Genomic DNA, 26,536 nt, shown 5'->3' with positions numbered 1-26,536 from the left:
TGCCGTCGAGCCGGGAAGATGGCAGCCTGTCGCCTCCTGTCCTCGGCGCGTGATTGCTCAAAACGCGGAAGAGCAAACGTGGCTTGGCTCCGATTCCTTCCGGATGAGCGACTTGAAAGAGGAACGGCTGATGAGCAGCTGTTGCAAGGGCAACCGCATACTCCTCCTTCGTCCGATCATCACTTTCGTCTCAACTTCATTCATCGACAACTAGAGTATCCTGGCGAACTTCAGAATTCTCAAATAATATGACAAAAATCAACTAAAATACAGCAAATGAACCAGAGACGCTCATTCTAAAATGTTTTAACCGCGTGCAAATTGATTTGCCGGCTGGAACAGGTTTCGCTCGGAAACAACCAATCGGAGAAGGGGAAAATGCGGACGTCATCCAGTTCCCTGTGAGGACCAGGGAACTCGATGACATATGGCAATATTGAATAAATGCCATTGTAACGTAAGAAAAGTAACTCATTTCTTACCTAGCGTTGCATTTGGTTTCCGTGCTTTCCTATTGGCTGCTGCTATATGACATCACTTCTGTGTGACACTTTCAAACGTCCTTATTCCGGTGAAATTAATATACTTCAAATCACATTTCAAATCATCCCCAAGGGCTCATGCCTTAAATGAATGACCAAAGACTAAAAACGAAGGACATTTTTGCTATAATTATGGTTAGTTTTGTAAACATAGAATGTAGTTTGTTAGTTTTCGTTTTTAAAAAAAACTTTTTTTTTTGTTAATGAAATTGTTTTTTTGAATTTTTATTTGAGTTGTTTTGTTCGTTTTCGTTAACTAAAATAACCTTGGTGAGGACACATTTGAAATAGGATTGCTTAAAGAAACAATCCAATTGTGGGCCAGCAATGCTGATTGTGAAGGTCCGGGGCAGATTCCATTGACAAGGCAACAATCACAGGCTGGCATCTGATTGGACAAAAACAAAAACGCACAAAATACTGTAGTCACTGAGATCAGCCTGTTGGGAACAAATGAATGCAAATTCATGAAGCAAATATTGCAATTTTGACATTTCCAAATCGTTTTTGCACAGACCAGTGAATGATTTACATTGATGGCATAGTGTGTCCATTCTTGATAATGTGTTTGTGTTCACGCACGCACGCCCGCACGCACGCACGCACACTTCCTCCAGAGGCCTTCATTGATTGTCATTTTTATTTCTTCCCCTTGATTCTGGCGTTTGATTGATTTTTCTTCCTTTATCAGCCTTTTACGATTGCGCGTCATCTAATGGCTCACGCCACTTAGCTGAGCGCGAGGCCTTCACTGTCCCTCCGACCCGTGTGTGTCGTGTTGTTAAGAGCTAAAATGTCCATACAAATGGTGTTGTTTCATTTTTGAGTTTATTTTCAAAGCCACTACTCCAGTAAATTGATTTTTTTTTAACTACATTTTTTTGACAATTTCTGTAGAAAAAGACAGATATGCTTTTTTCCAGGGACTGATACGATTAACTCATTCACTCGCAGCCATTTTGACTGAAGCAACCCCCTTTGCTCTCGGCTGTTTTACTGGATTTTGACTCATTTTGCAAGGCTCACACAATATTGTGTTCTATTGCAATAAAAACATGGATCCTGCCAAAAGAAAGATTCTTTCATTAGGAAAAAAAGTACATTTGTATCTGTTTCCGTTTTGCAGCAATAAGCATTATTCACATTACTGTATTCACAAATCAGTTTAAAAGCTTGTTGCAACATGTTCCTGGTTGATCTCTTATACTCTACTGCCACCTGCTGGCTGTTTTTGTAATAACTAATATTGCTTCAAGCATAAACAATTGTGCTATCAGCAAATAAGACACTTTTGAATATTTTTGAGACACAACAGATATCATTTATGTACAATATAAATAGAAAAATAGAAATAAAAAATCTTAATTAAATAATTAAATTTTCTGACATTTCTACCAATTTCATGGACATTTTATGGTATTTTCTGCTTTTCCTCTTTCTTTTTGGACATTTTTGGGTCATTTTAAAAACATTTTTAATCTAAATAATTCATTCATTTAAATAATATTTGATCTAAAAGTTGTTTTAAAAATATGTTAAAAAAATATATATATATGAATTTCTCCCCCAAAATTTTGCAACCCGCAGGCAGCCACAAGAGAGGGACTAAAGATGGCTCCAGAGCCGCAGTTTGCAGACCCCAGATTTAGCGGTAAGTAATAACATTAGCTATTCATTCCTAAAGTCGAAATCCTTTTTGGATTCCATGGACTCACGCTTATGATCAAAATTCAACCAATCAATCAATCAATCAATGGGTGGGTCGATCAAAGAAAGCTGCGTTTCTTCATTATCGTATCGTTTTGAAATTGTCAGGATGAATCCACCTCAAAGAAATCATGATTATAAAGGCAGTCTCTGAAGTAAAACCAAAGAGTCAAAAATAAGTACAAGACAGAACAAATCAACCTTTTTGTGAACTGGTAGCTGAAGAAGAAAAGCACAAGAACGCGGCGGTTCGGAGTACAAATTTAATGCTTGATGAATAACTGGACACACGTACACGAAGCTCTCAGTGCAAGTCAAGAACACCAAATGACTGCGGCAGACTTGTTGTATAAAAATAAACTATAGCGCCATGAGAGTGGGTCGGACGGACGAGGCATCCAATAAATTACATCCACGAGAAATATTTGGCGGGCCGGGAAAAAAAAAAAAGGAGAAAGAAAGCAGGACCATCGAGACGACGACGACGACATCATCGACCACAAGAGAAGAGAACTAAAGTGCATTCTGGGAGTCCGTCAGCAGCACCGCAATACATTCACCAAATAAATAGACACACTTTCAAGAGGAAATAAATTATGGCAGACATTCAGTCCAAATCAAAATGGAAGCGCCAGCCAGGTGTTGCTGAGTTTGCCATAAAACGCTCAAATACAAAAAAACATGACAAATGATCCAGGCCCGATAAGGTGGAGCCTGCGTCCAGGTCTTCAGCGGGGGTACACGCGTGGCAATTTTCAAAGGTGTGATCGCATCGTGATCCGCCATCGGAATTAGCGAACAGGTTTGTCGGCAATTTCTCAAGGTCATCTTTTAGAGACATCCGATAATCGGAGGAAACCTTTTCAAATGGGGCACCGATTATCGGGACGTATCTCACTCCAAAGTTCAAAATTGAAAAACAATGTTTTTGCCCCATATTACGATTCATTATGAATACCCAAAATGAGAAAAGGGCACAAGATTCCGATGATTTGCAATCATAAATATGGAATGGGTTTTAACCATTTACGATTGTTGGCGCGGATTCAGGGCAGAAAAAAAACAACTCTTAAGAAACCCCAAACCACAAGATTATAGTGACATCCCACTGAAGGGAGGAAAAAAGACCACATTCGACCCGATTATCAGTTTGCGTACACGTAAAATGGCAAAATGGCACCACATCTCACGCCACAGAATAATTTCCGAGGAAAATCAGGTTTTTGGTGTAATTGATTTGAAAGGAGGACACATTTTCAAATCAGGGATGCGCATCACACACACCACGTCGTAATCACTCAGGATCATCTTTTAGAGACGTGCGATCATTTGGATGAAAACTGATCAATGATCAGTAAGTGCATCTGGCTTTATGTATTATGCATACACAAAACGATAAGAAAAGATACAAAATGTCAATGTTTTGTTGTTGTAAATATTGAACGGGTTTGACATTCACTATTGGCCGACCATTTTCCGAGCAGATCAAGGAGCAAAAAAAAAAAAAAAAAACCCACACCCCACATCACAGAATAATTTCTGAGGGTAATATTTGGTTATCGGGTTTTTGGTGTAATTGATTGGAAGGGACGACACTTTTTCAAATCAGGCCTGCGTATCAAAAGTGTCTCCAACGATAAGCATCCAAATTGTAAAAAGATCATTTCAATTCCAATGTTTTGCGATCGTAAATACGCAACAGGCTTAACATTTCCGATTGCGGACCCGGTCTGTTTCCCGCACGGGGGGAAATAATCCCTCGCAACAGATCCGAAACCAAAGGACCCGGGACCATCTTTTAGTGACACCGGATAATCGGGCCTTTGCTGTGATTGATGGCAAGAGGGAAATTGCGGAAATTGGGCCCGAGTGCGGGTATGCGTGTACCCCCGTCGTCTTAGTCCGTGCACGTCCAGACTGGCTCAGTCTGGAGTTGGGGCGGAGCGGGTCCTCCTCCGCTTCTTGTCGCCCTCCCTGCGCCGGCCCAGCCTGGCCTTTTTTTTCCTCTTGGTGGCCACCTTGAGCGGCTGGTCCTTGTAGGCCAGCTCCTTGTTGGTCTCCTGCGGCAGCACGGGGCCCTCGCGCTCCGCCCCCGACCTGTGGGGCAGGTCCTTGCTGGCCTCCGGGGGCTTCTGGTGCAGGTCGTTGCCGCTGAAGCTGGGCCAGGTCCTGGCGTGCGCGGGCGGCGCCCGCTCGTCGGCCGTGTGCACCTCCTCCAGGAGCTCCTGCAGCCACAGGCGACGCTTCAACTCCTGCATGCTGCGTCCTTTGTCGTGCATCAGCTGGGCGTGGCTCACTGACCGCCGCCTGCCAGAAGAGGGTGCCGTTGAGTCGATGTTGAAAGAGACAAAAATGTTACAGAGGTAGATTTGAGATTTGCTTGTTTTCATCAGGCAAATCCAAGTCCAGAAAGTAAAAACCCTGGCCACAGTTTGGTTTTAGGCCCTGATGGCTAACTCCCTAGCAGGTAAACGGGCACCATGGGAGCTAGCTAGGGTGCTAGACTTAAAAAAAATAATAATAATAATCTGCCCACCTCATTTTTCTGTCTGTCTGTGACATGCGCGCACTCACGGTCAACAACGAGGCACTTTAAAGTAGCCACTCCAGCGGACTATCTGATGCATTTTTTTTGTTGATGCTACGAGGGCGTGAAAATTCTTACATAATCAGGGAAGGTCGACAAAAAAGTGCGTCACATGATGCCATTTTAGCCACGCCCAAAAACACTGAAGAGAACTGCAATTGTGACAAAACCGTTCAACACTCAATCTCCACAATTGAGTACTACGTAGTTCTTTCTTTTTGCACGTTTCTAGACATTAACTTCGAGCTGTCAGATTAATCACATCTTCGAATTTTGATTAATCATGATTAATCACTGAATTAAAAAGGCTTTTTTTTAAATCAACATTCTTTACCCGCCAAATTTGACGAGCACCTGTTATGTGTTTAATGTATTGTTATGAGGTCGTCTTCAACATTTTTTGATCCGCTGCACACGCGCTCATCTTCCTCTTTTTCTAATCATTTAATTACTTGCGTAATTTAAAATGGAGAAAAAAATGACCCCAATATTTTGTCATGAACAAATATTCGGAATGTCATACGCAAAACATTTATTAAATGCTTTCCTTTAATGCATGTCGTTATGTTTATTACTCAACACGTGCTACCTTTAACGTAACCATTCGCTGTCAGCAAAAGGATCATCTGTGGTCAAAATTAATAGCGTGATTAATCTGCGTTAATACATGATTAATACGATACATTTTTGTGACTAATTCATTCATTAATGAACACTAACTTCAAACATGCATAATACTTGGAAACAAAGATCTGAATTCACTCTAATGGGTTTTATAATTACTTTCACTTAAAAACTCTGAAACTGAAGTCTGAAATCGGAAAAGTACTTCAGTAAAAAAAAAGTTACAAAAATGAATAAATAAATAAACACAGAAGTGAAAAAAATTCTGTCCTTTTAACTTTCATAGTATTCGCATTGAGAAGAAAAACAACAAACATTTAGACAAACTATCAAAAGAACATGTTGCCGTAGCTTTGTGAACCAAGTAGCAAAAAAATTATAACTAAGGAGAACTGAAAAAAATACGATTTTGTATGTTGTTTTTTTTTCCAGATTAAGTGAAATTCTCAACAACAATTGTGTTAAATTAGTGAATGGATGGAGAAGATTTTGTTTCTCCAAAGCAGCGTCATCATATTTGGTCATGCTACCTGTTTTATGTTCCTCCATGTCACTTCTTTCCTTGTTTAAGTATTTGTACTTTGTCCAAATATAAAAAATTAATACCTAATCTCTTTATGGTGGACAATATAGTTCACAAAAAAAAAGAAAAACATTATATAGAAAAAGGTGTATGGAGTCAAAATAAAACATGTACAAGTCAACTAAATATAATAAATAAATAATAAATGCTCACGTACAGATTGTTGGAAATCTACTTAAGTACAGTAACAAAATATTTGCTTGCTTCCCACCACTGCACTTACAGGTAAGTCAGTGTGAGCAACAAAGATGTTGAGTCGAGTCCAGTAGAGGGCAGCAAAAAACAGCTTTGCGCTTGAGCGCATGACCACAAAACAAGTCTGGGAATGTTTCTGTACTTGTCAACCAAAGTCAATTCAATTGCCAACCACGGCGCAAAGGAAAGTCGCGTTCCCCGTCAAGCGGATCGGGACGGCGGAAGACAAACCGGCGCAAACCCCGACCTGAGCCAGACGCAGACTGCGGATCAGTCCTTTGAAACTTTTGACAAGAACTCACATTCTGCTACCGAGCGCGTCCCCCGGCCTCCCGTAAGGCGCCACCGGAGAACACAGCAAGAAGACAGCCAGACTCCACTGATGAAGTACAACTACGGGGCACATCTTTCCGCCCGAAGAACTGCAAAACACACCACGTGGTACATTCAAACGAAAATCGATTTTGTTCAGTGAGAGAACAAGCAACCGGTACTTACAACGATACTTTTTGACGGTGAAAATCCCCCAAATGATCCAAAACTCCAAAAGATGATCTCCTTGTTAATGAAGTCGTTTGGGCCAACGCGGAGCAGCCGGCTTAAAAGTTGTGCGCAGATCCATTGGTGTGAAGGCAGCCTGGGGAAATCCCCCGCCGGTCCTTTCCATTCATTTGCCTCCCGACAGTGTGAGCTTGGCTATTTATTTCTCCCCAATGTCCCGATTAAAAAAAGAAAAAAAGAAAAGAAAAAAGCAGGATAAAGATAGTCGGCCCGCAGCAGAAACAGTAGCACGGAGCCGCCACCGGCTGCACTCCAACTTGAGGTGGTCTCACCAAGACTGGAGCATCTTCTGTGGTGGTCCGCGAGCACAGCAGCTTCTGAGTGACTTTTTACTCCGAGTCAGCTTGTGTGTGTGAGAGGGAGAGAGGGGGGGGGGGGGGGGGCAAACTCCAAACTCCAAACTCCTCTTCGGGTTTGAAGATGCAGGCACCACCTCAGTCCTTAACACCCTCCCCGTCCTCAGAACCCGAACCCGAACCGCCTACTCCCCCCCCTGGTTTGCACTCACCTGCACTGACAAGAAGTTCACAAAGAGGGGTGGGAGGGGGTGCAAAAAATGTTGGGGGTCATTTTTCACTTCATGTCGTGCATTCTAGTGAATTTTCAGACTGAAAATATTGATAACATTACTCAGTGACACCGTATTATATACTTATTTTATATTACGATTTAAAAAATAATCCAAATAAAATAAGGCTGTCATATCTAACGTTATATACGGTCTATCCGGGTTGCGACACGTTTTGGTTTTTGTTTAAGAAAAATTGTTTAAGATTCCCACCCATATTCTTTATTTATAAAAAATTACATGTGTTTTGGGGAGTGCAGGGCAAAACGTCTTTATAAGTTTGTTTGGTTTGAATGAGTTAAAAAAAAATCTCAAAAGACAGACCGGCAACTAAAATGCTCACCATCGGGTTTGCGGAAGGAATTTTCTCACAGGTATTTTTTTATTAAATGTTTGCTTGGCTTTATTTTAAGAATGGCTTGCGTGTCAAAAGTAGTCCTCTGTGCCATTAATCCCCAAAACAAAAAAGCCCGTCCCAGTTGAAATATAAATGGCTGCCGTTCCTTCTTTTCCATGCAGTTGACCTCATGTGACGTCTTTACAAACGGACCCTTCACATATTCAAACTTGGCCAAAAACCAAATTGTGTCCAGGTTTGATTGACTTGGGCACGTCTGCCTCAAACTTTTGACGTTCTGGGTTTGAATCTCGGCTTCTACCTGCCGAAGTACCTGGCTAACATCAGTACTCCATACTTTTTTGGTTCATTGAAGACATCCATAAAACCAGCCCCAAGCGCCCCCTGTGGTCAGGAGGATTAGAACATCTCTGCAGCTCCGATTCCTCCAACCCATTGCAGGTATCTCTGGAAGGTACACCCTTGTTTTGTCTCACCATCTTTCCACTTCCTTCTTTTCCTTTGTTGCTAACTGACGGTGGATATTGGATTGGTTGATTGGTTGCTCTTCTTGGGTGTGGTGGTTGCTCAGAAATCAAATTCCAGCTACATGACGGGGTCAGAAAGGATCGTTTTACTAAATGTACTACAGGTCAGGATTATACTGACAGTTTTTAACACGTTTTCTTCGAAAAGCCGGTAACTTCAAGAACGTGTCTTGTCAGATCAAAAAGGAGGTCAGGACTGACAGGTGTGCGACCACCAAGGTGGTCATGTGTTACCGTACAAGGCGGGGGAGGGGCGGTCTTAGTCCAAAGTACACAACGAGGCCCAAACCACTCGCCCAGGGGAGAATGACCATAACCTCAGAGAAACCCAACCCACAGCCTCTCAGTATGCGCCATTCAGTGGAACCCATGCTACCCCCCCCCCCAAACCCCTCACCCCCGCCTCCCGTTGCCCCGCCTTACCTGAGCAAAACAGCTCACCGCTGCATGGTTACGGATCCGGATTTGAGTCGCAAGACCAAAGAAACTCCAAGCCGAACCCAACAGAACCACTATGGTGGATTTTCCTCTCATCAGGATGTACTATATTACAGTCAATCTGGGTTTGGTTTTAGCGCAGTGGATGCGTTTCAGAGCCTTGTCGCAGAAATTCCGCCATGTCGATTCAAGATTGGAGCTCGGCGGTAGTGATGGTCCAGTTCAGGACTCAGCAACCTCTTTGAAATTGAGTTTTTACTGGTGTACTGGTACGCACTTCTAATTATTTGCGGGTAAAAACCAGCTCCTCATTGTCGTTTTAGCCGCTAGCTTTTCTCTACGAGTGACAATACGGACCTTTGACCTATTATGTGTTTTTGTTTTTGATTTTGAAAAAAATCTACTGAAACTCAAAAATAATTAGCTTCTCCCACTGATCACTCAATCAGTGGAGGTTGCCGTTTGTGGATCTCACTCGGCTTCTTCTATCCTTCCTTCCTTTAGTCCTTCCTTTGGTCTCTTGATGTCTCCCTAATCCGGTTGGAATTCAGATGTATCTGGTATTGATGAATGATTCTGGATTCGTAAGGGTGATGCTTGGTTGGTGTTGGATTTCACATTGCTTCATCTTTCCTTCCTTTGATCCTTCTTCGGGTCTCCTGACAACTTCACGACTCTGGTGGAACTCTGAAGTATCCGGTTTAGGTGAAGGGTTTCAGTTGAATTAAAAGAAGAAAAATACACCAATGCTAGTTAGAAACAAAAAAATATTTTCCTGGACCTGGATTTGCCACCTCTGTATATGAAATACAATATTAATTATTATTTTCTGCTTCTTTAATTAGATTTTTATTACTCTTTTGAAGCGAATGACATTTATTTTATGTATCTACATTTTTAAATGTGAACATATCTGATGGGGTTTTTTTGTTTTGCAGACTACAAAATGCCTGAAATTCCCGTGCGATTCTTCCAAATAAAAGCACCACGCCAATTATGACGTGAATATTGATTTATGATTGCGGGCACTCCCATAAGTGCGAAATTGTGATGCTGACATCAGCTCCCATCTCCGTAAACGCGACGTTCGCATGGGCGTCAACCGGCATCACGTCTCACACTTTTGTGGAAAACACCATCGGGAGAGCCGAGAACTCCAAAATAAGAAGAAAAAAAAAAAGATTACAATGACCTTTAATAAGCTCAGCCGTCCTGGTCACTTCCTGCGTGAATGAGCTTTGGATCGACTAATGGACGGGAAAAAAAAGACGTTTCTGGGCCGCTTCCCTAGTTGACTTTGAGGCTGTAGGCCAAGTGATGTGTTGTTTTGTTTGGTGTGTCATGGTGACCGCCGCCTACTTCATGCTTCTTCACATGAATATGCCCAACAAGCAATTTTTCTGATGTCAATGAAATGCGCTCGGGAGTTTGCAAGGTTGGAAAGGTAACTCGGGTAGACTTTCATTATTTCATTACAATGGCCAATAAATAAATAATAATAATTATATATATATATATACAGTATATATATATATATATACTGTATGTATATATATATATATATATATATATATATATATATATATATATATATATATACTGTATGTGTATATATATATATATATATATATATATACTGTATGTATATATATATATATATACTGTATGTATATATATATATATATACTGTATGTATATATATATATACTGTATGTATATATATATATATATATACTGTATGTATATATATATATACTGTATGTATATATATATATATATATACTGTATGTATATATATATATATACTGTATATATATATATATATACTGTATGTATATATATATATACTGTATGTATATATATATATATATATATATGTTCAGATGTGATGTATTTAAACTGTGACGCTGAAGGTTTTATTTGTCACCGCAGTCAAGATTAACGCAACACTTAACGTCTTCTTCATACATTTACAACATAAGACATGACGCACAGGTTCAGTTTCCCAACATTTTTTCTTGGTTACGTCCGCGCGTGCTGGAAAAGTGTGCATCCACGGTTGAAAAATGCGTACATCCTGCACATTACCTAACTGGTGTTCAGGGTTAGCCAAACATTTTTTTGCCATTTATTTCATCCGAGAGCACCTCCAAGATTTGTCTGTCTCGCTGCTTGGCCGCGTGATATATGATCATCCTCCTCCTCAAAGCGGCTTGTGGGCCCACTTCCTTATTTACAACGAAGCTTTTTTTTTTCTTTCTTTTTTAATGTTAACCATAAATGTCAGGCTCCTGGAGACAGAGAGTCGGGGAGGTCCAAAGCGGGACAAAAGCGTGTTGTCCAGACTCAGTCTAGAGTGCAGGTACATTAAATCATTATTTTTCAGACAGGAAATATCTGCCAATGCACATTTTGCCTGTGAAATATGTTTCTAAGATGAAATGATTCCAGCTTGGCAGCGCTGCGCTCGAGCCTCAACAGGAGAGTGCTTTCAATTCCGTTCTGCTTCTTTTTAGGCAAAACCTAAAGCGCAAGAAAGAAAGTTTCTTTCTTTTCTTTTTCTTTTTTTTTTACACTCCACCTACAGGATTGAGGTGCATTTAACTTTTTGAGCATACTTCAAATACAAATTGACGCTGTTAAAAACAAAATCACATAGAGGTGGAGTCTCCAATTTACAAAGGCATATTTGGGTCGGAATATTGCCCCCACCCTCTAAAAAATATATATTTATACGAGGTCCTAATACGCCGTCGTACACGTTCAACATTTCAATTTTCAGCGTCAATGAATTCCACAGTATTTCTGTCCAGTATCAGCTCTTCGGTATTCACATATACACAAATTGCATTCTCTTAACATATTTTTCCATCGACATTCACGAAGACGCACTCTCCCACTCTCTCACGCACGCACGCACGCACGCACGCACGCACGCACGCACGCACGCACGCACGCACGCACGCACAGTGGTTAGCCTGGCCAACCTTGTTGACCCACTGGCTTAGCTGTGGTTACACGCTGGACGCAAAGCACTCATTAATGATTTGAGACCCGCTCTTAACTCGTGTAAACAAACAGAGCGAGGGGGCCGCCATTACCGTAACGACGCCCGCGTGTGGCCTCCTCAATCAGCCCTTCATTGATTTTTTTACATTTAAAAAAAAAAAGTACATTCAATTTATCTTCACTGAGAGCGTGTGAAAAACCTCAGGCAGCTGTCAAGCGTGTAAAGCGAGGTAGCCTCAAAGTCATTTTTACTGTCGATCTGGTTTTCCTCAGAGAGTAGTTAGGACTGTGAACGTCATACAAATGTAAAATCACTTCTGCATATTATTTAAATGACATCCCATGTACTTGTTATTATGTATATTTTTAACAAAAAAACAGAATTTGAAATCAGGTCATGGAAAATAGCAACATCAAATACAGATCTATCTATCTATCTATCTATCGAAAGAAGGGATATGTGGCTAAAATATCTAAAAAAAAAGTGCACAAAATTTGCAATTTTTTTTTTTTTCATACCAAAATAAGAAGTAGCAACCCAGTGACTAACTAATGAGCTAGCTATCTTTCTTGTTAGCTATTTAGCTAGCTCTGCTCTAGCTAGCTAGCTACAAGAAACTATTTTGTGAGAAAATATCTGTTAAAAAAAAAAAGCACAAAAATTTAATTTTGGGACAGATTTTCTGCAAAAGTGTAAATGAAGCAACCAATGGAGTAAAAAAAAAACATGATTTGAATGATTTGCTTTAGGTGACTGTCTAAAATTCTGGCGGAATTTGGCGGAGTTTGATACGTGGTGTAACGTTAACGATGGCATGTGTGGCATGGCACTTTAAAAAAAAAAAATATTCATCTTCTTTCTGGACGGACAGCGAGCAAGTTGCAGCGGGCAGAAAAAAGTGTTCCACAGGCCATGCCACGGCATCATCGCAAACCACAAAGGCATAAAACACCACAGTGGGGTTTTACGTCTGGTGTAAAATGCCATCACAAGCCCAGAGCCCGTGCACCCGTGCACCCCCGCCCCCTTCCACCTCCAGACAGAGCTGTCTTTGCAGCGGGACGAGAAACTCGGCTGTGAGTGTGTGTGTGTGTGTGTGAGCGTGTGCGTGTGTGTAGATTGGCAGGCCGGCTGAGGTTTATGCAAATGTTTTGGGTGATAGTTCGCGGGCAGGCGGGTGCGGGCAGACCATCGCGGTGGCTGTGCGGCTGCGTGGGGGTTTTCAGCACACACCGAGCTGCCTTTGAGGGCTAGTCAGTAAGAGGCACAAGCATCACAACTGGACAAACTTTTGATTTTGTTTCATTAAAAAAAAATTATATATATATATATAATTATTTATTTCTATTATATTTATATATTTATTAGAGCTGTCAAATGATTAAATGTTTTCATCAGATTAATCACATTTTAGAATTTTGATTAATCCCGATTAATCGCTTAATAATAAATCGCTTTTTTTATCTATATCTATCCAAATTTGAAGAGCACCGGTCATGAGTTCATTCTTTTGACATTTAACGTTATGAAGGACGTCTTCAACATCTTTTGATCCACTGCACACGCTCATCCTCTTCTTTTTCTAATCAGTTGATTTAAAATGGGAAAAAAAGGACCCCGATATTTTGACATGAACAAATATTCTAAATGTGATACGCAAACATAAATTAAATGCTTTACTTTAATGCATGAAATGATCTTTATTGCTCAAACACAACCTGTGCTACCTTAAACGTAGCCATCTGCTGTCACGCTAATGGCTAATCTATGGTCAAAATTAACATGATTAATGCGATAATTTTTTGTGATTAATTAATCAATTAATACTTTAACTTTGACAGCACTAATATTTATTTACATTTAAATATAGTTATTTTGTGTTGCATCGACTACACACGTAGGCGGTTTTACAGGGTGGCAAGGGGTGGCAGCTGACACCTCCACCAAAGGCCTCGCCCCCCCAGTTGCCACCCCTTCTGGTGGCAGTTAATCAATAAATACTACATTCAAAATCTTACTCAAAATGTTCCTGATTATGTCTCTATAGAGTGTATGAAGTTATAATCACCAGTTCAGAATTCACTTACACTCTGATGGATGGAAGGACGGGACCCAACCCCCCCCCCCCCCCCTCCCCCTTATTAATACTGCATGAATACAAAAATCCCCAGTTTGCAACTAAGTAATTGTAAATAACTAAAGCAAAGTCAATTGAGCAGCAACGTCAAAAATGTCAGGAAAATCCTACCAAAACAGCTCAACAATATTTGTTGTTAATCAGAGGCACTTTAAATGGTTGCAGGTGTGTGCGTACTCTCATTTGCACGCACCCGCCGCCAATAATCCCCCAAAAAGTTCAGATGTTCTAGTAGGCTTTTGCTGGTGTGTTTTTTCCCCTCGTCATTGTTCATTCTGAAACGCAGCCACATTCCCATTTACGAGAGGGTGTGCACACTTCTGCAACCTCATTATCTCTGAACATTCCCTTTTTCCCCCCCAATTGAGTTTACAGGTTTTTACGTATATCACGAAAACCTGGCATTTCAACAGGGGTGCGTAGACTTTTGTTGCTTCGCTCGTCAGCATTCGCACGATGATGATCGTTTCCTTTGCTTTCTTTAGATCCGTCTTTAATGACATCAGCCGTAAACACGTTCTATATTTAACTGCGCTCCATATATTTGGAGGAGTGCGCGCGGCGCGACACGCGTCGCGTTGTGTTTCCACGCCGTGTACCTGCGGAGACCTTTCAGTGGCTATCCAAACACTGGAGAGAGAAAACGAAACTTGACTTGGACTTTCCAGAGGCTTCTAAATGCGCGCCGCGGCGTGCCAAGTGCACTTCAGCGCTCCAAGCTGATCCATTTACTTGAAATGAGCTTGTCTCTCTCTCTGCTGCTTTCCTGGCCAATTACAGCACAGTCGACTTCGCTCCTCTGTTTATTTATCCATTGCTTGTTTTCAATGGAGTGCAGTCAGCGCAGCAGAGGCCTCGTCCTTGCCGCCGCCGTCGTCCCCGGGCGGGGGGGGGCGGGGTCAGCAGGCACCTGAATTTTGGACACATTATGATACGTCCCAACGTGGGCCACCCGCTTGGCGCTGAACCGCTTGTCATAGGGACAACTACAGTGAACCTCCGCTATGGCGCAGATTAAGACATCGGGTTTTGTAGCACAGCCCCAGAATTTCCTGATTTTGTTTGTTTTCTCATGTATTTATTAGATGTGCAACGGATCAGCACAAAAAAAAAAAAAAAAGATGAATAGTACTTTTTAAAAAATCTATTCAAAATGTCTAATATCGCCGTTTAGGATTTTGGAACACAACTTTTAAGTGCAACATGAGGCAGAAACATTCAGATTTTGACATGGTTCATGTGTAAAATAATAAGTTATTTTCCTATAATCTAAACAGCTAAGTTTGACATTTTGAGTTGAATGTTTTTCTTTGTTAATGTAGCCTTGGTCCAGAATATTGAAACCGATTTCAAGTACGCTGTCAAACTCACTTACCAGCCGGCAGCCAGACATCATTGGTCATGCTAACGGCTAGCCGCTAGCCACTTTTACGTCGGAGACTTCTGCCGTACAATGACGGCGTAATTAATTAGCGGTTTCTTAGCGTCCTAAATTAGCAATTGAATATGAGTTCAGGATAGCGTTGTGCTGATGTTGGCCAATCAAAGAAACGTCTCAAAAGGGGAAGTCAAGCTCGCCATCACGCCACGACGTGGGCCAACTTCAAAGCAAAAGTCGACTAAGGCTATTTGCATTGCCGTCAATGTATTACTGTATTTGGTCAACTTTATTTTGAAGTTAGTCTTAGCGTGTTACGTTGAGTACGTTTCCTTGACATGTCAGAATGCTATCAACTGTCAATGCGCACTTTGTTAAAAATGCTTATGAACATTTCTTAGAAGAATATACTGAGCCAAGAGCAAGATTTTGGAAAACATGATTTAAAAAATAGGTATTTATTTTGTATTTGTAATATTTAACATTTGCACTTTATTGCTATACGGGAAGTAATTGTGTATGTAAAGAAGTTTGGAAAATAAGTAAACAAGTATGAACATAAACATGTATGGAAATAAGTAAAAAAAAGTTTTACCTAAGTGTGTAAGTAAATAACACGTATTTAAGTGAGTGAGTATCAAATTAAGTGTGTAAGAAAATAGTATGGAGATAAATAAATAGCTACGTTAGTTGACAAGTACCTGTAAGTATGTAAAAAAGTGAGTATTTAAGTCAGTACATATTTTAGACAGTCCTTTTTTTTTCCTCCAAATCGTCAAATAATAAGAGTAAACTTTACAAATGGAGTAAAGAAACAATCCAAAGCCCGAATGCCCGTTTAAACAAACACGTTTTGGAACTTCAGCCAGCATCACAATAAACAAAAACGAATGCCGGCCAACTTTTCAAATCAAATCAAGACATTTGCAATGCGTTTATCCAAAGTGCCTTGTTGCGTTGCCCCAAATCTGAAAACACGACGCGAGAGCGCTTCCACCTTTCCAAGGGAGGAGATGCGGCGCAGAGACGGCGATAATCCGTTCCGACGTCGGCCTCGGGCTCGTCACTCGGCCGCGTTCCGCCGTTGACCTCGGCTTGCCCAAAGCTGCTGGCGGATTTTGTCAGCGCAAAATATCCCCACCCTATGAGCGCAACTCTAAAATAAGCAGCAATTGAAAACACATGCCGGCCGGCCGCCCGCCGCCGGGGCCCCCATGATGTAAATGTTCAAACGTGTTAATTCACTAATGAACAGTGAGTCCATTAGACATTGGATTACATACTCCGGGCAGGAGATAAATCAACCCTGAGTGTAAGTCAAACACGGGACCGGGGCCAGGCGCGGCTTGTTTTCGGTGCGCCTGCGGTTTTTCCAACAGTCGCGCTGCAAACGCAAAGCTGGCGGCGTCTGCCGTCCCATCCGCATCCCCTTGTGAAAGGTGGCCCGGTGTTTGCTTTGTGCTGCTGACTGCCTTGCATTTCACTGCCACAACCAGGGGAGTAACCGAGTACAAATACTTCCTTACGCCGCTTGAGTCAAACTCTCAGGTACCGTGGATTTTTAAGCAATCGTTTAGTTCTCCACGGAGGTGGCAAATCCAGGTCTAGGAAGTAAAAACCCTGCCACAGTTTGGCTTCAGCCTCTGAAAAGGTACACAAGCACCATGTGAGCTAGCTAGGGAGCTAGCTAGCTAGCACCTGGGGCTAAAGCCAAACTGTGGCGGGGTTTTATGCTTTCTGGACCTGGATTTGCCACCTCTGGTTCTCGAGATATACACAAAGGTCTGAATTTACAGTTGTGGGCCTTCCGTGTAGTACCACGTTGTGCCACAACATGAGGGGCAGCACTGAGCTCAACTGGAAGAGATGTAATTAAAATGAAGAAGAAGCACAGAGGCCTTTTTGCTTGTATTTTTTTTAATCAACAAAATAGCACTACGATATTCTACTTTATGAAAACATATTGTAATTACATAAATCAAATATTACATTAATAATAATAATAAAAATGTACATCATAAGTGTGAATGACTTGGCCACTGGGGGCAGTGTCATGAAGACACAAACGAAGAAGGGTTTCATGTGACTCAGTAACTGCTCAGTTCCGTTAGCCTGTCAATGGCATTTTTCATTGTATGTTAGCATTAAGCTAGCCAATGTTTGTTCATAAATAGTTTAATTGACTCTTTTGGAGTTTAAATATCCATCTATCTAGCCATCCTTTATACAACTTATCCTCACTCCAGTGCTAGCTGATTTCAGCTGTTTTTAAATACGCCATGTTTAATTCACTTTTGTTGGATATGATACTGCTCCGTGTGGATTAAAGTAGCAGTTGTTTGAAGGCTTAGAATTAAATGACATCTATGCTCATTTCTGTGTGATGCGCGTGTGTGATGTTTTGCTTTTGGTGTCGAAATACTTATTTTTCAATTGGAAAAAAAAATCTGTCGTTTATCACCTGCATTTGATTATTACTGTAAACTTAACTACAGTAATAAACTGAGTTAAAACTAAACTTGATGCATTCATTCTCTCTAAAAACTAAGAACTTTAAGTACTACAAATAGTACTTAGGAATAAAAGTTAAAAAAGTGAATTTTAATCCATTTAAATATGCTGGAGGGGTAAAATTGTAAACATGATCTTGTATATGGTCACGGGTTTTTCACCTATCGCTGCTGGTTCACTTTGCAACTTTTGACTTTACCATTACTTCCTTGCTGCTGCCTGGGCAAAAAAAGAAAGAAAAAAAGAGGTATTAACCTTTTGGAGTTGGTTTTGTGAGTTGTAAATAAAGCGCGTGTGATTCAGGCAGCAGATCTCCTTTCTGTCAGCTCGCTGGTGTGGGTGGGTGGCTTCTGGAAACACTGAGGCACGCTGACTATGTTTGTGTTACACTGTCCCCAAGGAGAGGGGAGCCTTGTGGTTCGGATGGATTACGAGGGGGGGGGGGTAGAGGGAGAGGGGGGGGGTTGTTGTGCGGCGGTTGCAGAGCTGCTTTCAAGTTGAGTGTTAATGGCGGGAGTGAAGTGGCTGCGTAGGTGTGATGTGTTCGCTTTCTGGCACCAAAGTGCACTTTTGGAGGGGGTACGAGCGGGAGGGGGTTCCCCAAACATCGGCCAAAAAGAAGGCCTTTTACTTCATCACTCACTCTTTTTTTTTCCAATCTGAAATATGGACCATTATATAAGTGCTATATTGAATGGACAGACAGTCGCTTCCATGATGTGTGTATGCTGCCTGCAGTCTCTCTTTTGGTGTTTCCTTAATATTGCGCCGTTGTGGGAGTGAACACAACCCGGCTTCTTTCCAGCCAATGGAAAGGACAAGGGCTGGGCATTATTCTGATTTCCTCAATCGATTCCATTTCCATTCACAAGAGTTCACTTTTCCCGATTCGATTCACTTCAGTTCAATCTGATATTGATTGATTATAGAACATCAATTCTTCTTAAATGTCAACGACATTTTCAGCCGAAGGATCAAGTTAACGTCAAAGTGCGCATTCACGGTGGACAACATTCAGACATGTCAAGGAAGCTAAAACATAAACAACGTCACACACCGCTTACGCTCATGCTAACTTCAAAATAAAGTTTGTTTACATTGATGACAATGCAAACAGCCTTAGTGGACATTTACTTTGAAAGTAGCCCACGTCGTGGCATGATGGCTAGCTTGACTTCCCTTTTAGACGTTTGTAGTTTTGGTAGACATTAAAGTTGCGACCGCCGACTAACACCAACACAACGTAATCTTGAACTCATATTTAATCGCTAATTCAGGACGCTGAGAAACTGCAAATTAATTACGGTTACACCGTCGTTGTATGATACGACAGAAATCTTTGACGTCGGTGGCTACAGGCTAGCATGCAGCTAGCTGTTAGCATTACCTACGGGTGCCTGGCTGGTAGCTGTAAATGAGTTTGACAGCTGGTAACTGGCTTACTTGAATTCTTTTTCAATATTCTGGACAAAGACTACTTTGTAATTCACTCTCACTTTCATTATTTAAAAAAAAAAGATAAATAGAACTTTGTTTCATTACTTATTTTTATTTATGAGACACTTTTTTTTTTAATGGGGAATAGCATTTTACAAAATAAATGAAGACAAAGTACTATTCTCTTTAAATCCCTGATCCGATCCGAACCGTGACTTTTGTGATCCGTTGCGGCACTGGCGTCCAATCCTTGAGAACGGACAGACGTTGATTGTATCTGCGCACGTGCGAATGTCATTTCCCCCGCGGGGCCTAATAGAAGGCGTCCGCGTTGCTTCTTCCTCTTCTTGGCTTAAGCAAAAGCTCGAGATGGAAAAGTCAACAATGGCGGCCGAGCTGACCGGTGCCAACGTGCAAAAAATGACAAACGGCAAAGAACACTCCATCAATTTCCCACATGACGTGAAGCGCTCCCATTTGGAGTCGATGCATGCGTCGCAACACATGACCATAAAACACGCCAAGGGATTTATTGGAGCAACTCGGCTGCCGAACGTATCCAATGACTAATTGGACGTCCTCGGAGCGGCGTCTTTCGCTATAAATAACCTTATTGTGTGTGGGCGGGCGAGCATGCCTGAGGTGTTCTGGTTAACATTCATAAGGACTTCCTTCCTGGCAGACGGAGGCAAACACCTGATGACTTAGCAGGGAGGAAAGAGTCCAATAAAAAGGATCCGTGTGTTCTTTTAAGCTTTCGACATGCACACGCTAACGATTTGGCGTCTGTGTTCTTCACCGAGGTGGCAAAAGCACTCACGCTCACTACCTCAGTCAAGGATACTTGCATACGTTTAAAACTGAAAAAAGTCAAACTCACTTTACGTCTGTTTGATGTTCACTTTCGTGCAAGTGCTACGCCATTTTTCTTGGAAACGACAGAGTTGGAGGAAATCTGAAGTTTCAAATGAAGACCATCAGGTCAAATCTTCAGGAGCTTGTTAGTGTCCCAAAGACGAATTTATATGTTTTTATGTGTTTTTTTATTATTATTATTACACAAACGGCCAGCAGGTGGCAGTAGAGTATAAGAGATCAACCGGGGGCTATGTTGAAAACAGCTCATTTACCCACAGTTCTAAATAGATCTGTTGCAACAAGCTCTTTTTGCCAGTGTTTTCAACAGATTTGTGAATAATGATCAAACTTAGCTATATTTTAATGCTAATTGCTGCAAAACAGAAACAGATAGAAATATACTTTTTTTTTCCTGATGAAAGAAGAGACTCTATAATGAAATAATTTTCGCTGCTCCCCAAGAATCTTGGCGGCCTCGCAAATGGATTCGTGGGGCAAGGAACAAGGAAACGGCAGTACATAAAAACAAACATGTCTTCGGCAACAAGTATTTTACAAAGTAAATCTTTTTTTTTCCCCCAATGCAGGCACCGCTCGGTAAACATCAGCGCACATCCGGAACATTCTGCTCTTCTTCACTTTTGTGAGCTCACGTGTGATCATGATCACGCCAGACGACTTTGGCGCACATCAGCAAGTCAGCCAAAACTGTTAGCAAGGTGAGAGAACTTCTCTTTATATAACAAAAAACAACAATAGATTCTAATTCATCAAATTTCTATGTGCATCATACTTCAACTTTTGAGTGTGGATGCCGACAAACCGGGTGAACTTATAAGAAAGAAAGAAAAAATTCCGGGGCGTGTATCATATGCAAGTGTGTGTTATTCACAAGAAATGATGTTAAATTGTTGCACTTGTGAGACGAGGTACGATTCTAACTCAAGTAGAGTGCCGATAAAAAAATGTTTTACGTTAGTCCAGAAATGATGTACTTGTACTTTGTTACTTCCCACCATCGCACGTGTTTGCACGTAAGCAGATATGACGGGTGACGATTGCGTCCAGAAAGAAATACACGCGCCACTTCAAAAAAATTACAACTTTTCACTCCAAAGGTAATAAAGTTTGACTTCTTTCAATAACACGCGCGGCCAAGATACACCGGGGCAAAATGTGAATTTTTATGACCGTCATAACCTCTTATTTTTCCCTCTTTAAATATCAGCTTTTTGCATTTTTTTTTTTTGCAGTGTAATTGAGTTGGACTGGCTCGTCATGACGTAATGATGAGCCGTTGACCTTTGGTGAGGGCGTACGTTCACAAATGCAGAATTTGTCGATTGCTAAAAGGGCTAAGCTAACAGAGCTAACACTACACGACAGGCACACTCCATACAATTATGTCTCAAAATCTTTCAGGTATCTTATAACAATAAAGTCAACGCTAAGTGGGCAGTGTCCAAGCTAATTAGGCTAGGCTAAGCTAACAGAGCTAACATTACATCCACACTCCATACAATTAGGTGTCTCAAAACTTCAGGTATCATGCATAGTATAAAGCTAAGCAGGCTTGTCCAAGCTAATTAGGCTCGTCTAAGTTAAGTCTATTACGCTAAGGTAAGTAAACAAAATAAGCTAAAAATAAGCGGGCTGGGCAGTTTGTCCATGTTGGGACTAAACGGGATAGTCCCGTGTTTTAGCTTTGTGGCCTGAGTCCAGGTGAATTTCGCCAGTCCCATTGTCCCGGTGAATCATGAATCGTCATTAGATAAAGTAATAACACAACCACCGTCCACCAGATGGACTTGCGATTAAATTTATTATGAATTGTTCCTGGTGAGAATTCATTGTATATTTGACATTTGACGGAATAGTAGTTTCCCGGATTAGAATTTTTAAAAAATCTGGTCAACCTAAAGTTGGGGGATTTTGGTCAAGCTAAGTGGCTAGGCTAAACTAAATCTACTAGGCTAAGATTAGTTAACAAAGCTAAGCTAAGAGTGTTAGGCCACCTGCTGCAGAAAAATCAGCAACCAAAATCCATTTGTGAAAAGGAGGTAAAGCGTTTTGAGAGTTTTTATGAACAAGAAGATTTGCGGAGGCAGGTCAAATAAATATTTTAATCAGCGAGCTGGCTTACTCAAATAGACATTAACGTAGCAACAAATTAAGCAACACGATAGTTTGGTTTACATCAACGCAAATGTGCAGGTTTATCCTCACTATCTAAATAGTTTTGTGGCTCGCAACGTGTTTGTTTTCTGTGGGTGACGTGCGGTCCCGATGGCTCTTTTGAGTCTTGCCGACCGCTGGGCTCTTCGGCTAATCTTTTAGTTTTAGTTGTGCAAAAGCAAAGCAAGCGAGAGGCCAAGCTAACGAGACAAGTGAAGCTCACTTCGCCGCAATCCTCCTCGTCAGGTTTGTGACACATCGGCGGGGAAAAAGAAAAAAAAGAAAATTGCGGTGCGGACAAAAATGTAGCACACGAGTATCAGGTATCATTTAATAAAAGGCTGTGTGAAAATATTAAATTAAGTACGCTTAAATCACTTATGTGTGTTATTAACTCAACAGGCCGAGTTTATATGGTTTGTGGGTGAAAAAAAAAGAAAAGCAGCAAAAAAAAAAGCATCTGAATGCAAAAGCGGAGCCGCACCAAGGGCGACTTTTCACCACCGCAGACTGTCTGCTCTTCTCCACCTACAATTGAATGTCGGAATTCAACAAGGGGGAATTTTTATTTATTTTTTTCCTCTCCAGTGAGAGAGACTCGCCCATATTATTTGGCGCATCGCGTCACGTTGGGAAAGCGTCGCCACGGATGATAAAAGTGTCAGATGAGTTATGAGAGGCCTCGGCGACAGATGATTTCCATTGCCTCGGAGTGATGCGACAACAAGTCTTCATTTCCATCTTGGACTTTCTTTCTCTGCAGACATTGCAAATGTACTCACACCCTGTATTTGAGGTTAGGGTTTTAGCCCTTCTCAAATAGGGGGCGGGCCACCCTGGGTGTGACCCCAGGGAACATGTTTTTTTTTTTTTTTTTTTTTGCCGTACCAGAGTAAAGTGTAATTTCACATACACTGCAGTAGGTGCAATAGCAAAAAAAAAAATGCAAAAACTTTCTTGTTTTCATGTGCTAACTAACCCAATAGTTTACATTTTTCCGAATAAAAAAAATAATAATAATAATTGAAAAAATTGTGTTTCTTACAGTATCTCGGGGTGGGAGTCTCACGATTCGATTCCGATTTTTGGGTCTGAGGTTCGATTCAGAATCGATTTTTGATTTAGAAAGATTTTTGATTCAAAATGATTTGATAGACAATGATTTCTGCTTCACTTTATACCTGTGCAAAGAATCGTCATGATCTGCTCCAGTCTGACTCGCTAATGCTAATTAGCGCGCTACTTGCGAGAGGTTTATCACTCAAAAGAACAGCTATTCATACAAAACGCTTCAGGAATATTTACAGAGAAGCTTCTTAACATTACTCACCGCCATATGCTCTTCCTAAACTGCAAAAAACACAACTTTTATTGGCATAACTTGTTTGGGACTTTTTCCTTCTACTCTCTAATGTGGCTACAACTTAACAGTGTATCAGAACACGCGGAACCACACTGCCCCTAAGTGGCCAGATCGGGTACAACATGAACAGCGCTCCCAATGAAGGCACACACAAACAAGGGCAAGACAGTATAAAATAATTTGAATAAAATTGATTTGGGGACATTTAACATTTATTCTGAATCGTACTGAATGAGAAATGTGCCACTTTATAAGGTCGCAAATTTTTTCTCATAATATCGCTCCCACCCTCTAAAAAATATATATTTATACGTATGTCGTACTATTGAGTATAATTTATTTGACTTAAATATTTTTTGTCTTATTATTAGCTAAAATGAGCTAACTGAGTGTGAACCTCTCCAAATTATGTAGGTGGCGCTGATGCGTGCTGTGTTTTTTTTTTTCTTGTCTTTTTTTCTCTCGTTTCAATAAGTATGACGAGGTGTTAGGATGTGGATGAAGTCACCACTGAAGGCCCAGGTAGTAAACGGCCGGCCGGCCACTGCGTGTGCGCGTGCGCGCGCGCGTGTGTGTGCGCCTTTTCCACGGCTCCTCAGTTTGATTGGGGCGGCGCGCGCACAAGGAGGTCCACTGCAGCGCCGCACTGTTTTCTTTCCCTGCGCCCATAACTCTTAAAAACACACAAACACTTGGGTTGTAAATGACCTGTTCATCACACTGTGACAGCAAAGGTGATTCTGGACTCTTGGTGGGCCAGGTGCGCCGATCGGGACGGCGGCGGCGTGCCAAGAGCCCGTTGGCATGGCGACGCGGCACCGTGGAAACTTCTGGAATCTGTCGCCGCCTGGCAGGGCCCCGAGGCTCCCCGAGCCGGCCCGCTGTTGGCTTTGCCTCCAGCTGTTTCTTTACAGACGGCGGCGGGCCGCGGCCAACATCAGCCCACACACACGCCACTTACACACACACACACACATACACACGCACACACACGCGCGCGCGCGCGCTGGGCCAAAGTTACACAAGCATGCAAACAAAAATACAAGCATTTTCTGTAATCGCCTTGTCTCTGCCAGGGCTTACAAAAAATGACCCAAAAATAAGTTCACACGTCTGTTTTCCTCTCACGTCCATATTTCTAATTATCCAGCTTGTACAAGAAAATATGGTTTTATTTACAGTGTGTTTTATTTGTTATGGTTCACCTCTCTGTGGTTTATTTACTTTTCGCTTTCTTTTTCCCCTCCATTTAGCACAGTTTGGTTTGTGTTTATAAATGCAACATTTGTTCTAGTTAATTCTGACGTTGTCTGCGCCAGGAAAGCTGCCTGACCGCAGTCGGCGCTCTCAGTAGATGGCGCTCTTCCTTACTTTATTTTCAAGTTCATTTGCAAAATACGTGTTGAGAAACAGTGTCAGTAAATAAACTAGGTCAAGCTAAGCCGGTTAGGCTAATCTAAGTAAAACAGGCCGAGCTAATAAAGCGAGTGGACTCGTCCGACACAACTGGACTAAGCTCAGTTAGTTAACCTGAGGTCAACAAGGCAACGCTAACCCATCTAGGCTAAACTAATATCTATCTATCTACGTAAGCATAAGAAGGCTAGCCCGACTTAAGAGTTAGCTAAATCAATGCTAAGATAAGGTAGCTAGGCTAAGCTAAGAAGGCTAGTCTGGGGTGAGCTAATGTAGGTCTACAAGTTTAAAGTAAGTAAACATAGCTAAGAAAGTTCATCTAAGATAAGTTGGCTAGGCTAAAAAGCGTAAGCTACTATTTGTATTCCACGATGACTTATTTATCGTCGCCAACTGACTTGAAGGCATCTGTGAGTCATTCCAGGTCCAATTGGACATTTGAGTTTTTGCCTCGCCTTGCCATCTTTTCTGCACGCCGCACTGATGTGACTCGTTTTCGCTTAATGGCCGAGAAGAATGCGGCCGCAGGAGAACCGGGTGTTCCGATCTCGTCTTATCGCGATCTCACAATGCTTCTTTTGTTGCCAATCTGATGACGTGAAAAAAAATAGAAAGCAAGAATAATTGCGCTCGCTAGAAGCGCAGCGCCATCACGGTGGGACCGTTTGAAGTGCGGCAAATTCCGCTTGAGGTCATGTGACTCTGTAACCGGGGTCAACTTTGCTTTTTGTTTATTTACTGGAATATTTGTTGCATTAATCGGGCGTTTACTTCTAAAGTTGGTTCGTTAAAATGTTTGTCATAATTGGTTAATGTATTATTTTTAATTATATCGAAAAAATATGTAAATACATTTGACAGATTTGTACTGATTGTATTTGGGGGCAAATAATGGTAAATAAATGATACTGTAAATATACATATATTTAAAATGAGGAGGGATTTATATTTTTATTGGTCAAATAAACTTTTACACATACATTCAAGCGCATTTAATAAATGTATAATAAATAACTGATTACTAAATTATGATCAAATTAGTAATAAATATCAAATTAAAAAAATTAGAGGATCAATATACAAAATAAAACAAGCTATTTCACGTATACTGTACCTTGAACACATTTTAATTTAATATTATTTTATGAATAAAAGTAAGTAATTTACATACAGATTGGACACTTAGATATGAATTGATTATAAATAAAGAATTAGAATGAATTATTGAATCGTTACGCAGCAAAATTGTTACATTTACACCGAGTGTTCAATCTAACACTACAAAAGTGTTGATATGTGTCCACACCAATGAGTGTAAATCCTGCACTTTTCAAAGTGTTATTTCTTTCACACTTAACCAGTGTTACTCCAGCACTGTATAGTGTTAAAACACTGAGTAACGTTGAAAGTAAAAAAAAATACTCTGACAGTGTAACTTGTTATCATAACAACATAGCTTAGTGCATATTTGATCAAACACTGGAAATTTAACACTGACCCATTTGTAAAAAACAAACAAAAAAAACTTGACATTCAACACATTTTTATTTATTTTATTAAA

The 26,536-nt window shown here is 41.1% G+C and overlaps 1 protein-coding gene and 1 long non-coding RNA gene across 5 annotated transcripts in view; one reads left to right on the top strand and one right to left on the bottom strand.

The window, feature by feature from the left end:
- Positions 1-26,051, top strand: part of LOC147174936 (uncharacterized) — a 55,783-nt gene extending 29,732 nt beyond the window's left edge. The window contains exons 4-6 of one of the 4 annotated variants that reach the window (XR_015094673.1): positions 2,130-2,193; positions 20,609-20,740; positions 24,320-26,051. This is a non-coding gene — a long non-coding RNA (uncharacterized LOC147174936). Of the gene's footprint in view, positions 1-2,129; positions 2,194-20,608; positions 23,143-24,034 lie in introns of those variants that run through there. The other 3 variants (XR_015094672.1, XR_015094674.1, XR_015094671.1) reach the window with 3 other exon arrangements.
- Positions 2,499-7,052, bottom strand: LOC147174937 (parathyroid hormone-related protein-like). The gene is made up of 3 exons (XM_086074500.1): positions 6,737-7,052; positions 6,541-6,660; positions 2,499-4,556 (listed from the first exon to the last, which is right to left on the bottom strand). The coding sequence occupies exons 2-3, from the start codon at positions 6,642-6,644 to the stop codon at positions 4,172-4,174; spliced, it is 489 nt and encodes a 162-aa protein (XP_085930626.1). The 5' UTR covers positions 6,645-6,660; positions 6,737-7,052; the 3' UTR covers positions 2,499-4,171.
- Positions 26,052-26,536: the final 485 nt, after the last annotated feature.

Source organism: Leptonotus elevatus, chromosome 4, assembly GCF_054856555.1.
Source record: "Leptonotus elevatus isolate MCC_2025b chromosome 4, RoL_Lele_1.0, whole genome shotgun sequence".
In the NCBI taxonomy this organism is placed as follows: Eukaryota; Metazoa; Chordata; class Actinopteri; order Syngnathiformes; family Syngnathidae; genus Leptonotus; species Leptonotus elevatus.
This window is presented reverse-complemented; position numbering and strand designations above follow the sequence as displayed.

Coding starts and splice junctions, on each gene's coding strand:
- LOC147174937 (XM_086074500.1), bottom strand. CDS start 6,644: ATGTGCCCCGTAGTTGTACTTCATCAGTGGAGTCTGGCTGTCTTCTTG. Junction 4,557..6,540: donor GACGCGCTCGGTAGCAGAAT/GTGAGTTCTTGT, acceptor CTCTTCTGGCAG/GCGGCGGTCAGTGAGCCACG.